Source organism: Podarcis pityusensis (assembly GCF_964106645.2).
Source record: "Podarcis pityusensis genome assembly, chromosome: 14".
NCBI classification, from domain to species: Eukaryota; Metazoa; Chordata; class Lepidosauria; order Squamata; family Lacertidae; genus Podarcis; species Podarcis pityusensis.
Window position 1 is genome coordinate 9,000,333 of NC_138039.1, and position 16,327 is coordinate 9,016,659.

General features: G+C 47.4%; 1 protein-coding gene across 3 annotated transcripts in view; it reads left to right on the forward strand.

The window, feature by feature from the left end:
- Positions 1-6,288, forward strand: part of CLEC16A (C-type lectin domain containing 16A) — a 96,439-nt gene extending 90,151 nt beyond the window's left edge. For 2 of the 3 annotated variants that reach the window (XM_080980964.1, XM_080980965.1), the window contains one exon: positions 5,142-6,288. In XM_080980964.1, coding sequence (XP_080837090.1) covers positions 5,142-5,455 — 314 coding nt within the window. In that variant the 3' untranslated portion in view covers positions 5,456-6,288. The remainder of the gene's footprint in view (positions 1-5,141) is intronic. The other variant, XR_013979426.1, reaches the window with a different exon arrangement.
- The last annotated feature ends 10,039 nt before the right edge of the window (positions 6,289-16,327 follow it).

Below are 16,327 nucleotides of genomic sequence, written 5' to 3' on the forward strand. Positions count from 1 at the left end.
ATTGGCTGAGGTACATGTTCTTACACAAGCCCTTGGGCAAGAAGCTAGAAAAGACCTCTTTGCTTCTCATACACATTCTGTGATGTCCTTGCCTATCCTAAGGTCCATAGTGCAGCTGGGAGTTGTGCCCAAAATCTCTTGTAATATTATAGGTGATCCTGGGGCACAGGATCCTGGGGCCCTTTCTTCCCGTGCTGCTTCATTGCAGGCCCTAAATGTTTTATTATTATTCATTTATTCATTGTTACATTTCTGCCCCACATTTACTCCAAGGAGCTCAAGGTGGCATACACGATTCTCCCCATTTTATCCCCACAACACTGCTTTAAGGCTGTGAGACTGTGACTGGCCCGAGGTCACCCAGTGATCTTCATGGCTGAGTAGGGATTTGAACCCTGGTCTCCCGGGTCCTAGTCTGACTTTCTAATCCCTGTGCTACAGATGAACTTGCTTGTACAGTCTGGACAGTCCAGGCATGAAGGAAACGGTTAATAATAATAATAATATACCCCCACTATCTGACTAGGTTGCCCCAACCACTCTGGGCAGCTTTCAACAAATATAAAAACACAGTAAGACATTAAAAACTTCCCTGTACACCGCTGCCTTCAGATGTCTTCTAAAGGTTGTATAGTTACAGTGGTACCTTGGTTTCCGAACAGAATCCGTTCCGGAAGACTGTTCAACTTCCAAAACGTTCGAAAACCGAGGCGCGAAGGACGGCCTGCAATTTCAATGGAGAAAATGGGGGGGGGGGGGGACTCAGCGGAAGCCGTTCGACTTCTGAGGCCCATTTGAAAACAGAAGCAATTACTTCCGGGTTTTCGGCATTCAAAAACCAAAACATTCAGCTTCCGAGATATTTGTAAACCGAGGTACCACTGTACTTGTTTCCTTGACATCTGACAGGAGGGCGTTCCAAAGGGCGGGTGCCACTACCCCGAAGACCCTCTACCTGGTTCCCTATAACTTCATGTATTGCAGTAAGGGAACCGCCAGAAGGCACTCGGAGCTAGATTTGTGCAGCCGGGAAGGGACTGGCCATACCCTGGTCTCCTAATTAGTGTCTATCCACTTCCAGAGACAGGGCCTGGACTGACAATTCGCGTGGGCTCAGTTTCACAACACGTCATTCTAGTTCCCATTCTTCCTAGTGTTTTTTCCCCTTGGGCGTTAGAAGCCACAGAAGCTGCCTTATTCCCAGGTCAAGCCAATGGTCCACAGACCAGCAGTGGCTCTCAAGAGGTTCTTCTAGTGCCGAGGATTGAACCTGAGACATTCTGCATGCGAGACGTTGTACTGCTGGGCTGCAGCCCTTCTCCGTTCATTGTTATTTCCTTCTCCCACTCCCCTTACCAAGAGAATTGAACTGGCTCCAATGGGCCAGACCGTTGTCCCATCTAGCCCAGCAAGATCTACTCCAGCTGGCTCTCCTTGGCAGAGAGAGAGGCCTTTCCAGGGATGGAACCTGACGTAATTGTTATTTTAAACATTAAAAAACCATGTTCTGCCAACGACCTCCCCATTACTGAAAACTGGCTGGAGTTTTACTCCCTCCCAGCTGACTTCCTTCACATGTTTGCATTAGCCCAGCTCCCTTGCTTCTGTGTGTACATAACTCCTCCCTCCCTCCTGTTCTTGCGGAACCCCCCCCCCCGCCCCCAACCTCCAACAGACAGTACAGAATCCCAAGCTCGAGAGTAGACATTCAGAGGACCTGCAATCTGCAATCTTCCATTGCGTCCTTCCCTCTGAACCTCTGCGATCAGGCATCCCCACCACTTTGCCAGCACAGACTGAATTGGTCTGCGTTGTATTTGCATTTTCAAATTCAAGGAAACGCTGCTGGTGGTGGTGGTGGTGGTTTCTCCCACTTGCCCACTCTGAGCTGAAGCAACTCTGCCTTTTTCTCCTCTCCCTCCTTTTTTGGCACAAGCCCTGCATCTTTAAGCAGCAAAACACAAAAAACCTTCTTAAAGGGGTGGCACACCCTCCCCCCGCTACATATCTACTCTTCAAAAATGTGGGAAGGATTGGGGAGGGAGAGAAAGAGCAATGGGTGTCACCATTTCCTCTGCAGCTTTTGGTCTCTTTTTTCCTTTCCTTACAGAGCCGTGGTTTGGGGCTGCCAAGCAAAGCAAAAATTAAGTTATATTTCCCGGACATTAAAAATATGCATTGGCTTGAAGTCCTCTTCTGCGAAAATAAGCATAACCAACCCTTTACCCATGAAAGGAACTGCTGTCTGTCATTTCAACTCCACCCAGCCCTCTCATTTCCCCCACTGTACTCAAGTTTAATTCTCAGCTTCCCTCTTCCACTGCTGGTTTTGGCTTTGTAGTGTTATTGTTTTTTAAGTTATGCAGCACCCCTGCCTCTCTGTAGGATTTCTGTTAATTCTGCACAAGCAAGAGTTCCGTTTGAGAATGCCAAATCCATTGTGTCCACCACTCACTGCATTGCTTCGAGGGTCGTTCTGCAGATACCTTGTGCTGAAAGGGAGACATTGGAGTCGGTTTGCGTACGGCCAACTTGCCCAGTCTGACCTCCTGAAACAAAATGCAAACCGAAGTGCTGCCAACCGTTTGAAATTTGCGCTTCTCTGAATTTTGCAATGCGGTTCTCCAGCCAGCTAATGCATTCGAAAATGCATGTGCTGGGGTGAGATGTCCATTGAATTGTACACGATAGTGAAAGCAGTGTACAAACTGCATTATGTCAGGGGGACGCGCTTTGTAGAAATGAGCGTATGAGGCAGACTTGCACACCAAAATGTGCAAGGAGGAAATTGCACTAAAAATGCTGGAGAATATCCATGAGGATTTTTTTAAAAAATTGCACACTGAGAGTGGATAAGTTTTTAGAATAAGAAAGTGAATGATGCTGTCAGAACAGCAGGATAAAAACATTTTTGTGGGACGTGATAAGAGAGTGCTTTCTGAGGTCAGTGGGGTCCCCGGCTCTTTTAGAGGCCAGCAGTGTCGCAGGATGCACTTAGAGGAGATTATGTGCCCATCTGAACCAAAATGCCTGGAGCAGTTGTCTCTTGGGTGTCACAAAAGCTGGGGATGTTCTGCAGCAGTCACACAAAGAGAAGCATTAAGGGAAACACAGCTACTGAAATTGCATTGCTTGGTGCAGCTATTTCCCTCTCTAGTCAAAGCTCACCTGTCCAGGGCTTCTTTCACCCAGTTTCTTTCTTTATTCTGGACAAAGTCATCCATGCCTCTGTTGCTGTTCTTGTTTCCCAGAAATCTGTCTCTTTCTGCCCATGGGTCCTTGTACCCAGAAGTGCCTGGAATTGGGGGCTGCTTCTGTCAGTGGACACCCACAGGGGTCAGGGATTGCTCCCTGAACAGTATCTTCAGTACCAACCAACATAAGAGGACCGAAAGTGAGATTGTGCAGGGACAATCTGTTAAAGCTTCACAGCCCATCATTGTTTTATTTCCTTCTAAACCTGCATTACAGTTTTAAACTTCTCAGAGAGGAAAGCAGGAAAGCCTGGAGGTAAGGATGGCAATAACAGTATCACAGAAATAACCACAAAGCAGCAGCAGGCATTAAAATATTATGCCGCAAACAAGTCAGCAAAAGATAGTAAGACCTTGCCTAAAAATGCAAATCCTTATCATGCTGTATTCTCAGTTGAGAGAGCTCGTCTTCCTCTTTGGCGATCACTCATAGCCAAGTAAGATTGTCTTCCATCGAGAAATGTCTAGCTAGTTAACAGTGTTTCTCAAACTTAGGTCCCCAGCTATTGTTGGACTACAACCCCCATCATCCCTAGCTAGCAGGACCAGCAATCAGGAATGATGGGATTTGTAGTCCAACAACAGCTGGGGACCTAAGTTTGAGAAACACTGGAAGACACCTTAGGTCAGCTTTCCCCCAGCCCTGGCACCCTGCAGATGTTTTGTGCTACCACTTCCAGCAGCCTGCGCTGACGGGTTGACGGGAGTTGTAGCCTGAACCATTTGGAGAGCGCCAGGTTGAGGACGTCTGCTGTAGGTGGACCTGGTGCGTCCCCTAGATGTGCCCCTTTCCTGATCTCAGCAAACGGAAAGAGATAACAGTTGCAAATCAGAGGTCCTCTTTGTTGCTGGAGGGGCAAGGTCACATTTTCATAGTCTTTTTTCAATTTTAATTTTTAAAAAGCCCTTTGAGAGTGGAATGCGTTTTTCGAAGAAGGGATTAAATAATGTTGTCAAAACAGCAGGGTAAGAAGAATTTCGTAGGAAGAGATAAGAGAGTGAGTGAGGGAAGCCAGAGAAAAGCAAGGCAAGCAGAGTTTGCAAGTAAACACTGGAAATAAGCACTGAGTTGGCAAAATTAAAACCACAATGTTGAGTTTTGGTATTTGCATGAAGGTTCTGCAGAACTAACCCTTCTTCCATGCTGTTTTTTGTTTGTTGTTGTTTTAAGCTACAACAGCTCCTGGTTCTTGCCACGGGTGCAATGTAGTCATGTAGCACTTTCCACAGGTTAACTAGGACTAAAGTTGCACCAAAGGTCTGGGTCAGTGTCAGGCAGCTGTCTGTGTTGCTAGGGAGGCATGGGGAACCTTGTGCAACCTTTGGCCCTCCAGATCTCGCTGGACTTCAAGTCCCATCAGCCCCAGCAAGTGCATCCAAAGATCGGGGATGATGAGAGTTGCAGTTCAGCAGCATCTGGGATGCCAAATCTCCCCCTGCATCTAAACTAGGTTATCATGGAACCCACAGGTGACTTGAGGCCAGACTGTGTCTGAACTGAGATTTGAGCCCAAGCCTCCTTTTCACCACCCTGAGAAATTATGTTTGCCATGCACAATATTATCCTTTTACTGCAGCTATGCCCCACTTTTTCTCTCCAAGGAATTCCAAGTGGTGCTCAAGGCAGTTTCTCCCTGTCCCCATTTAATCCCCACAACTATCCTGTGAGGTAGGTTAGGCTGAGAGGCAGAGACTGGCTTAACGTCACCCAGTGAGCTTCGTGGCTGAGTGGGGATTCAAACGCTGGCCTCCCAGGTCCTAGTCCAGCTCTCTTTGCCGCATTGATTTCTATCTGAAGAGGTGGCCCTTTTCGGTTAATGATAACGCTCATTACACCCAGGCATAATATGGTTGTTTTCCTTCTCTCTCTCTCATTCGCCTGAACAGATGACTCAGCAGCCACTGAGCAGCCTCAGGCATCCTCTGGTCACTTGCCGGCAGCGGACGACTCTTCTGCGCACAGCTCAAAGCCTGGCAAGAGGAGCACAGAAGCGGAAACGGCCAATTTATCTCCCAGCCTCATTCCTGCCCCGCAGCCCACCATCTCCCTCATCTCAAATGACAGCACGGACACCTTGAGCGTGGAGTCCCTGACGCTGGTCCCGCCCGTAGACACGGACAGTATTCTTGCCGTCGGCGGCAATCAGCCACCAGCCGCAGAACCAGGTGTTTCCACAGAGACCGACGGACAACAAACTTAACCGTGCGTCAAACCGTGGCTCAGAGCATCGGGGACGCGAGCGAGCAAGCACTCTCCCGCGAGCAGTTGAGCCAGCGGAGGCGTCACTGGCTGCTTAGCGACGTCCCTCAACCCGTGTCCATCTGCGTCTCTTGATGAAAATTCAGCGTGCGAGGCGGGCTTTTAAAAATAAAGACGGGAGGAACCTTAAACTTCAGTGCAGGACTGGCCTTGCACGCTGGTGTTACAGGGAGGCGGGAGGAAGGAACTTAAGGGAATTGGTGACGGACGGTATTTTGGAAGTACCTGGCTGCTTCTCCCTCTTTTCTGTTGCTCGTTTTTAATGCCACTGTCACAGTCCCACCTTCAAAAGCCATGACTGCAACCGAGCAAACTAAACTCTGTCGTGATCCGAACCAGTTTTCTGTCCGTGCGGTGCTTTTCCACTTCATTTGGAGGAAAGGGCCGTAGACCAAGGAACTTTAGTAGGGTGTGTGTGTGTGTGTGTGTGTGTGTGTGTGTCCCATTTGGGCAAAACTTCCTTCTAGCCTGCTGAGTTCTAGTTTTCGTTTTGTTCGGAGGCATGAGCATTCTGTTGGGAATCCCAGCCAAGCTGGCCGCTTGTATTTATAGCACTGTAAAACTTTAATATCCAACTTGCGTGTATTCTGTGTCTGAAATAATTTTAACTTGAAGTTGTACGCACATCTGTTGGCGGGGGGTGGGGTGGTTTTGCAAGCAAACACGAGAAATTCGGGTCTTTGGCATAACTCTAAAGGGCTTTATTTGGAGGAATTGTGGGCAAAGTTTTGTGTAAGAGATTTCAGAGGAATGTAAAATATTTTAGCATACTGATGTCCTCGTTTATTTTGTGGCTTCTTTGTCGTCGTCCTTGGTGCTCTCCTGCCGCAGCAGCCTTCAGAAGGAACTTTGTTTATATCCTCATAAATAATCCAGTTCACATCCTACTGGCATTAGTTTCTGGGTACCACCATGCATTTACTCACTTCTCAAGCAGGTAAAGAGACCTGCCCTACCATTAAACAGAGTGAGGCAGCTGCCTCGGGGGGGGGGCAGATTCTCAGGGAGAACAAGCAGCAGCCCCTCACTTGTCCCCTGAGATCTCTTAAGGTAGCCAGTTACCCCAGTGAAGGATGCTGTCGTCACCAGGGTTGAAAGAAGCTTCAGGGGCCAGTTCAGTTGGATGCTTTACGTAGAATGAGAAGGCAGCCTCTAGTCCAGCGGTTCTCAACCTATGGGTTCCCAGATGTTGTTGGTCTACAACTCCCATCATCCCTGAGCTCTGGCCTTGCTAGCTGGGGTGATGGGAGTTGTAGTTCAACAACATCTGGGGACCCACAGGTTGAGAAAGGCTGCTCTAGTCCTTTGCTAGCAAATTGTTCTGTTTCACATCTGTAAAGTCCTAGCAATGTTTGGGATTCAGCAATTGAGTCCCATAAGCAGAAGCCCTATGCAAGGACTTACCCAGATGATTACCCAGTGGGGCTGTCCCCCCATGTGTCCCCCAAAATTGGGAAGGGGGGGGGATTGTTTTATCTGGCAAGCTGCAATGTTTGTCCTGTCAGAATGATAGACATAGTGCAATGTAGAATTCCTCCCAGCATTAAATCAGTTAAACTAATAGTCAAGAGCAGGGGTCAGTGAACTTTGTCAGCAGGGGGCCGTTCCACTGTCCCGCAGACCTTGTGGGGGGCCGGACTATATTGGGGGCGGGGGATGAACGAATTCCTATGCCCCACAAATAACCCAGAGATGCATTTTAAATAAAAGGACACATTCTACTCATGTTAAAACACACTGGTTCCTGGACCGTCCATGGGCCAAATTGAGAAGGCAATTGGGCTGGATCCAGCCTCTGGGGCCTTGGTTTGCCTACCCATGGTCAAGAGAATAGGACGGGACCTAAAATCTCAAGCATCAGGGGTAAAGAGGTGCATTGTCAGCAAACATTGGAAACGATGTAATGAAGGTTCCACATTGCCCCTTTGTGAGGAAGGAGTGCCACAAGTTGAGGACTGTCGTAGAGAAAGCCTCTCCTACCCTGTCACCCTTTGAACTTCTACCAAGAGGTCCCCCTCTTCTGATCTCAACACTGCAGGGAAGGATGCAATCTTTCAGATGTTTGGGGCCAAAGTCATTTAGGGCTTTGAACGCTAATGTGAAAACCTTGAATCGAGCCCAGAGACAAACTAGTACCTGGCTGTTTTAAAACTGGCATTGTATGAGTCCTAAAAGGAACCCCAGCAAGTAATCTGGCCCCTGCATTTTGGACTAGTTGAAGTTTCTGAGTCATCTTCAGCAGATGCACATTACAATAATCCAGTCTGGAAGTTAGCTGAGCGTCAAATACGGGGGCCAAGTCATCTCTGTCCAAAAGTACCCAGGGCTGGAAACAGGCAGCCTCTTTGCTGCCTGGTCCTCCAGTGACAGCCCAGGAGAACTAGCCAAGATGACTATACTCTTCCCTCCACTGGCTGAGACAGGAATGCTCCTGAAAAGCAGTTCCTGAAGACCACAGGGGGAGACAGTGTTCTTGTGCTCAGGTCATCTGAGGATCACGGCAGTTTGTAATGCAGTGGTACCTCGGTTTAAGAACAGTCCTGTTTACGAACGATTTGGTTTATGAACTCCGCAAGACCGGAAGTAGTGTCCCGGTTTGCGAACTTTACCTCGGTCTAAGAACGGAATCTGAATGGTGGAAGGGCACCGGCAGCAGGAGGCCTCATTAGGGAAAGCGCACCTCGGTTTAAGAACCGTTTCGGTTTAAGAACGGACGTCTGGAATAGATTAAGTTTGTAAACCAAGGTACCACTGTATCGTGATAATGGTTGGCCACTGCAAGAACAGGATCCTGGACTAGAGGGCCATTGGCCGGATCCAGCAGCATTGGCCGGCTCTTATACAATCCTAAAGTAAAGGTAAAGGGACCCCTGACCATTAGGTCCAGTCATGACCGAGTCTGGGATTGCGGCACTCATCTCGCTATATTGGCCGAGGGAGCCGACGTACAGCTTCCAGGTCATGTGGCCAGCATGACTAAGCCGCTTCTGGCGAACCAGAGCAGGACACGGAAACGCCATTTACCTTCCCGCCGGAGCGGTACCTATTTATCTACTTGCACTTTTGACATGCTTTCGAACTGCTAGGTTGGCAGGAGCAGGGACCGAGCAACGAGAGCTCACCCCGTTGCAGGGATTCATACCGCCGACCTTCTGATCGGCAAGTCCTAAGCTCTGTGGTTTAACCCACAGCGCCACCCGCATCCCTATACAACCCTACCTGTAATCAAAATACACAAGATGTTTTCTTTCTATTCTCACAGAAACTCAAGTCTGTTGTTTCTTCCTAGTTTGGGACTCCACAAGGTTATGCTCCTGTTGAAAAGCCTTTGCTTTGTACCAATAACCTTTTCCCTGACCCCATCTTTTGGTCGCTTCTGGTTCAAAGGCTTCTTCCCCAGAACAGACTCTTGGCAGCTTTGGCTGGGAGCTCTCTTGTTGGCGCTTCTTAGGATGTGCAGGTTAAGGGGAAATAATCTGCACGTCAAGGGCTGGGGTTGGAGCAAGCTAGAAAGTGTCCTCGGCTTCCCTCCCTGGCTGTTTTCTGTTCATTCCTGGGATATATCAAAGTGGTTAAGTCATCACTCTGGGAAGGAGCTGCTGCATTCAGATTACCAGACATTCAAGGACTGCATTCAAGGACACATTCTAGCCAGGCAAGGACCACTCAAGGAGGATGCAAAGATGGGGCAGTGAGGGGTGTGGCTGGGGACAGTTCTGAGGGCCGGACGGAGAGCTCTTGAGGGCCATATTTGCCACACACATGCACACCAGCCATAGCTTTGCTCATCAGAAGTTTAAAGCCAGGCAATGGCTGGCATTATATAAATCACATATATAAAGCAAAACAGACTGACTGGTCAACTTGAATCTGCTGGCGCTGAAGGAAAGTTTTTCCAACTGCTGCTTTTCAGTATTTCAATGACGCAAATGTTCTTGGAAATCGAGCAGGCGCAGGATCATGTCCCGAGGGGAGAGACCACCTGCGACCGTGAACTGCTTTTGGAACGGTGCCATCCTCCCAATAATCTAATGTCTGGGAGAGATAGATGGCTGGAGAACCCAAGGGCTTCATTGTTCATTTTCCTGCCTCCGAGCCAAGATCCTGTAAATCCAGTGAAGTCATGCCGACGTTCTGATGGGTGGATTTTGGTTGCATTTCATTTTCATTTCCCCTTCCTTTTGTAGCATACGGGCTTATTCTTAACATATTCGTGTTTTCTTGCACTCTTCTGTTCGAGACCGTTACAGCTGCTCCCAAAATTTTGCACGTAAGATTTGTTTCGCAGTCAAGAAACATCCAACCAATTTTTGCCCTCTAGGGTTTTGCAAACGGTTGCAATGGCCTTTCACAATCAGGCATCCTTCTCCTGATTTATAATAGCTTCTGAAAATACTTTGTTAACGCTGGCAATTCCACCACGTATACTTAAAATCTGCCCTGTTCCCTTAAATCTCCACGAAGTGGCATCTAGGGTGCTCAGAATTCTTCTGATCACAACTGGGGTATAGCACTAGAGGTTTGGTTTATTTAAAAATGTGTTTTACAGCAGCCGCTTTCATTCTGTGGGTACGCTGAACTGAATATGAATTCAAGAACTGTTCTTGGAATTTTTGGAAAGAGTCCAAGTGAAATCTAAAGGGGACTTATGATGCACGACGTTCATTTAGCAAAGTTAAGTATCCAACACATCATTGACTTTAGAAGATGCCTTGCAGACCTAGACCTGGAGCTACTATCTTATATATGGGCAGACAGAAAAGATTTTAGGGCCAAAAATAGCTACGCTGCTGTTCAAATCAATACAACCCGGCTTGTAAAGTTATGATGTGGTAATTAAGCTGTGGAATGTGATTGATCGCTCCCGGGCTCCCGAGCCAGTTGGCTCTCGAGTAAACGACCAACACTTCAGAAGTACAATAATTAGCCAGTAATTGAGTGCCTTGCCACAGATAGTAAAGTAGATTTGATTCACAAAACCGAAGGGAAGCCGTGGAGATTCTTGCCCTTATCGTCTTGCTTGCAGAAATGGCGCAAAGTTGGTTCTTGTGTGAGCCAGTGTTAGAAACAGATGTGAAAGTTAGGAGCCAAATGGCACCTTAAACCCAGGTTATGGGTGCAGCAATGGAATGTCTAGGTAAAGGTAAAGAGACCCCTGACCATTAGGTCCAGTCATGGCCGACTCTGGGGTTGCGGCGCTCATCTCGCTTTATTGGCCGAGGGAGCCGGCGTACAGCTTCTGGGTCATGTGGCCAGCATGACTAAGCCGCTTCTGGCGAACCAGAGCAGCGCACAGAAATGCCATTTACCTTCCCGCCGGAGCAGTACCTATTTATCTACTTGCACTTTGACGTGCTTTCGAACTGCTAGATTGGCAGGAGCAGGGGCCGAGCAACGGGAGCTCACCCCGTCACGGGGATTCAAACCACCGACCTTCTGATCGGCAAGGCCCAGGCTCTGTGGTTTAACCCACAGCACCACCCGCGTCCCTGTCAACAGAATGTCTAGGCCCTTTTTTAATGTAACAAGAACACAAAGCTGAAAATGAATGAACTGCCACTAAAATATTACGTTCCTTTTTCATATGGTCTAGTCCTTCCCCTGCCCACCCCCTAATATTCTTAAGAGAGTCTCTTCTCCAGTCTCCAGAGAGTAGTTGGAAGTGGGGAGGCAGAAAAAGGTCCTCTTTTCCTTCCACTCTGCAGTTATGATCTGAAATCTTAGGCGCAGTACTGCGCCCAGAGCTCAGAAACTGCTCGCACTAATGAAATTCCCTGTCGCAAAATACGCCTAGAAGAATGGGAGTTGCGAACACTGGTGTGAGCCCAGAACTTACCTTATTTTTTGCTCTATAACACGCACCAGACCATAAGACGCACCTAGTTTTTGGAAGAGGAAAACAAGGGGGGGGGTCTGAATCCCATAAGCCAGGACAGCAAGCGGGATCACTGCGCAGCGATCCCGCTTGCTGTCCTGGCTTATGGGATAGCTACGCGCAGCCTCTCCCCAGCAATGGGAGCCTTCATCCCCTGCCTGGGAGAGGCTGCGCACGGCTAAGGCTCCCCCAAGAGCCGCGCTTCCTTTAAAGAGCGCACGGAGTGTGTTTCCGGCTCTTGGGCCCTTCTCCCTCCTCGGGGAAAAGCCCCCAAGAGCCGCACACACGCTCCACGCGGTTCTTTAAAGGGAGTGCTGAGCAGAGCCTCCCGCCTGCATTCGTGCCATAAGATGCACACACATTTCCCCTTACTTTTTAGGAGGGGGAAAGGTGTGTCTTATAGAATGAAAAATACGGTACTTAACATAAGAAGAGCTCTTCTGGATCAGACTAAAGCCCCGTCTAGTCCAGCATACTGTTCATACAACGGCCAACTGGATCCCTCTGGGCACTGTCCCCACTTATGATTCCTGGCCACTGGCCTTCAAAGAGTTGGAAGAACATAGCAGTTTCTGAAGCTTCTCCATTGAGGGCTACCACATGGAAGATGGAGCCATCTAGTTTTCTCCATTTTCTTTCAGCCGCAGCATCAATCTGTGAAATGCGGTATTAGCCACCCACCTTATGGGCAGGGTGTGTGTGTCGCTACTGAGATAATGTTCTCAGAATTAAGATACTGAGACTTCCTGGCTGTAAAATGCCCCAGAATGAATGCAGCCAAGTGGAAACCAAGCCTTATGAACAGGCTTCCTCAAACTCTGCCCTCCAGATGTTTTTTGGCCTACAACTCCCATGATCCCTAGCTAGCCGGACCAGTGGTCAGGGATGATGGGAATTGTAGTCTCAAAACATCTGGAGGGGCTGAGTTTGAGGAAGCCTGCTTATGAGGAACGGCTGAGGGTATGTTTAGCCTGGGAAAAAGGAGGACATAGAATAGCCCTTTTCATTTATCTCAAGGGTTGCTCCCAAGATCAGGACCTGAACTATTAGCTTTGAGTTGCAAGAAAGGAGATTCCGACTAAACATCAGGAAGAACTTTCTCATGGTAAGAGCTGTTACCTCTCTCGCCCTTACCTAGCCGTTGTGATCTACACGACGGTCACCTCCAGACTTGATTATTGTAACTCACTCTACGTGGGGCTGCCCTTGAGACTGGCCCAGAAACTCCAGCAGGTGCAGAATGCCACAGCAAGACTCCTTACAGGGTCCTTGCCGCAGGATCACATTCATCCAGTGCTATAGCAGCAGCACTGGCTCCCGGTGGAGTACAGGGTCAGGTTTAAGGTGCTGGTTTTAACCTTTAAAGCCCTATACAGCTTAGGACCCTTGTACCTATGAGACCGCCTCTCCTGGTATGTCCCACGGAGAATGTTACGGTCTTCAAACAAAAACATCTTGGAGGTCTCGGGCCACAGGGAGGTTAGGCTGGCCTCAACTAGGGCCAGGGCCTTTTCAGTACTGGCCCTGATCTGGTGGGATGCTCTGTCCCAACAGACTAGGGCCCTGCGGGACTTGACATCTTTCTGCAGGGCCTGCAAGACAGAGCTGTTCTACCAGGCCTTTGGCCAAGGCGCAGTCTGACCCCCTCCTTCGGTAATCCTCACAGAACTCTAGCCCAATGGTTGCCATTAATTTGATTCTGAATTGATTTTAGAATGAATTGATTTTAGAATGCATTTCGATTAATTGATTGTGATTTTATGTAAACTGTGTTACTTTTACTGTTGTTAGCCGCTCTGAGCCCGGATTTGGCTGGGGAGGGTGGGATATAAATAAACTATTATTATTATTATTATTATTATTATTATTATTATTAATTATTATTATTCAGCAGTGGAATGGTCTCCCTCAGAAGGTGGTGTACTCTCCTTCCTTGGAGGATTTTAAGCAGGGCTTGGACGGCCATCTGGCATGGATGCTTTAGTTGAGATTCCTGCATCGCAGCGGGTTGGACTAGATGATCATTGGTGTCCCTTCTAACTTTTACAGATAGGTAGCCGTGTTGGTCTGCCATAGTCAAAATAAAAAAAATCCTTCCAGTAGCACCTTTAAGACCAACTAAGTTAGTTCTTGGTATGAGCTTTCGTGTGCAAGCACACTTCTTCAGATACACATACACATTTATTCCTTCTAACTTTGCAATTCTATGAATGGAACTTGTACAGCTGCATTTCTTTGAATGGGCTGCTGCAGCTCTGCCAGCCTCTTATCTCAGATCCTCCGATTTTGAGGCTTTCTCTCTCTCTCTTGTTCAAAGTGCAGCTTTTCAGCACAGGAGACAGGAGTTCAAATCCATCCACAGCCAGGAAACCTGAATTGTGGGCAGTCTCTCTCGGCTGGAGCTTTCCTCGGAAACCCACAATTGATGCCACCCTGAGCACTCTGAGCTCAGAACAGAGGAAGGAAATGACTGCTTCGCACGCAGTGCAGTCAAACAGTGGAACTCGCTCCCCTGGGAGGCCGGGACCGCCGCCAACCTAGACGGCTTCCAGAGACGATTAGGCAAATTCACGGAAAAGAGTTTGCTTTGCCACCGCAGGTGGAGGCAGAAACGCCGCTGAATGCCAGAAACCACAGGAGGGGAGAATGTTCTTGGGCTCAGGTCCTGCTTCTGGGTTCCTCACTGGCAGAGTCTAGTTGGCCGCTGTGAGAACAGGGTGGTGGACAAGAGAGGCTACTGGCTTGGTTTCCTCTTGGCTGGGGGCCATTTTCCAGCAAGGAATTGTTGTTTTTTTAATATGATTTTTATTAATTTCTTTTTTAACACAATATTTCAGCACACCAATAACAAAACAAATAAATTCTTTGCTCTACTGAGCTTGTGACTTCCCTCCATCCCTTCAACTGGTTTTTAAAATTATATATATATATATATATATATATATATATATATATATATATACATTTTTATTAATCTTTTTAACATATCATTTCCAACAGTCATTTAACGTAACTTCTTCTCTTATACAATATTTTAGACTTGCGTCAACAACCTCTGAAAATTTTCCGTTTTCTATCGCTTATTCTGCATTTCTTGATTTCTCTATTACTTTTAATTATCATTAACTATTAATCCTCTTCATAATCTTCCTTGCAATATTTCACCAAGTCCTCCTTACAGAACTTCTTGCAGTCCTACTAGCGTAATCTGTTTATTACAGTTGCTTTTCAAATAGTTCAAATATTTACTCCAGTCTTCTAAGAATCTCTGGTCACTCTTGGTTGTGTTTACTGGTGTTCTTAAATTCATCAGTGCCAGTCTTTGTCCATAGTAAGGGGCACAAAGAAATCATTTACAATGTTACCACAGGTTAATAACTTAATTTGTTCTGGAGGTCCATTCTTAACCTGAAGCTTCTTAACCTGAGGTACCACTTTAGCTAATGCGGCCTCCCGCTGCTGCCGCGCGATTTCTGTTCTTATCCTGAAGCAAAGTTCTTAACCCGAGGTACTATTTCTGGGTTTGAGGAGTCTGTAACCTGAAGCATCTGTAACCCAAGGTACCACTGTATGTTGTCCAGTTGTTAAATCACATGTAGTTCAGAAGAATACCTTCCTCTGAAATTTTTAAAGTTTTCTGCACAGTCATAATTATATCATCTGCTCCTTTTATCCCAAAACTTAGTAAGTGCAGGACATTGTCAAAACATTCTGACTCATAATTCTGACTTATAGCTCGTGCCCGTAGCCACTGCCAACCAGCCCTCTGTTGTTGTTGTTGTTTTAGACCATGACTCCCTTTTCCCCTCCGTTGGTGTGGAAATCTGAGACAGCTCACTCTCAAAGCGTGCTCACTCCCCACCCTAACCCCAGGCCACTAGCTAATTCCACACTCTTTCTGTCACAAGATCAGGCAGGAGGAAAAGGCATCTTGGGGAAGAGCCATAACTCACTGTTAGACCATCTCCTTTGCAATTCAGAAAGGTTGAATCCCCAGGTATGTGAAATCATGGAGATCCATTGAGGCCCAGCAGTTTGGACCAGAGCTTTCCGAACTTTTCATGTTGGTGACACACTTTTTAGACATGCATCATTTTGTTGTTGTTTAGTCGTGTGCGACTCTTTGTGACCCCATGGACCAGAGCACACCAGGCACTCCTGTCTTCCACTGCCTCCCGCAGTTTGCTCAAACTCATGTTTACTAACATGAGAACACTATCCAACCATCTCGTCCTCTGCCATCCCCTTCTCCTTGTGCCCTCAATCTTTCCCAACATCTGGGTCTTTTGCAGGGAGTCTTCTCTCCTCATGAGGTGGCCAAAGTATTGGAGCCTCAGGATCTGTCCTTCCAGTGAGCACTCAGGGCTGATTTCCTTCAGAATAGATAGGTTTGATCTTCTTGCAGTCCATGGGACTCTCAAGAGTCTCCTCCAGCACCATAGTTCAAAAGCATCAATTCTTCGGCGATCAGCCTTCTTTATGGTCCAGCTCTCACTTCCATACATCACTACTGGGAAAACCATAGCTTTAACTATACGGATCTTTGTCGGCAAGGTGATGTCTCCGCATCATTTTGTGACACAGCAATTCAGTTTTACCAGCAAATCGGAGGTTAAACTAACCCCTTTCCAGCCCTGAGAAGAGCGTTCACGCAACACACCTATACCTGGCAGCCGACACTTAAATGTGTCCTGACACACAGTTTGGAAAGCGCTGGTTTGGACAATGCTGAGCTAGATCGCCCAATGGTCTGACTCAAGGCCTGCTTCCCACATTCCTTCTTTTTTTAATATTTTTTTTTATTGTTTTCCAAAAAATCGACACATACATTTCAGTACATAGTAAAACATTTTTTCTTTGTTATTTTTGTCAACTTCCCGCCCCCTTTTCCATGGGATTTTAATTCCTCTCTGTAACACCCTGTCTTCTATATCTTAA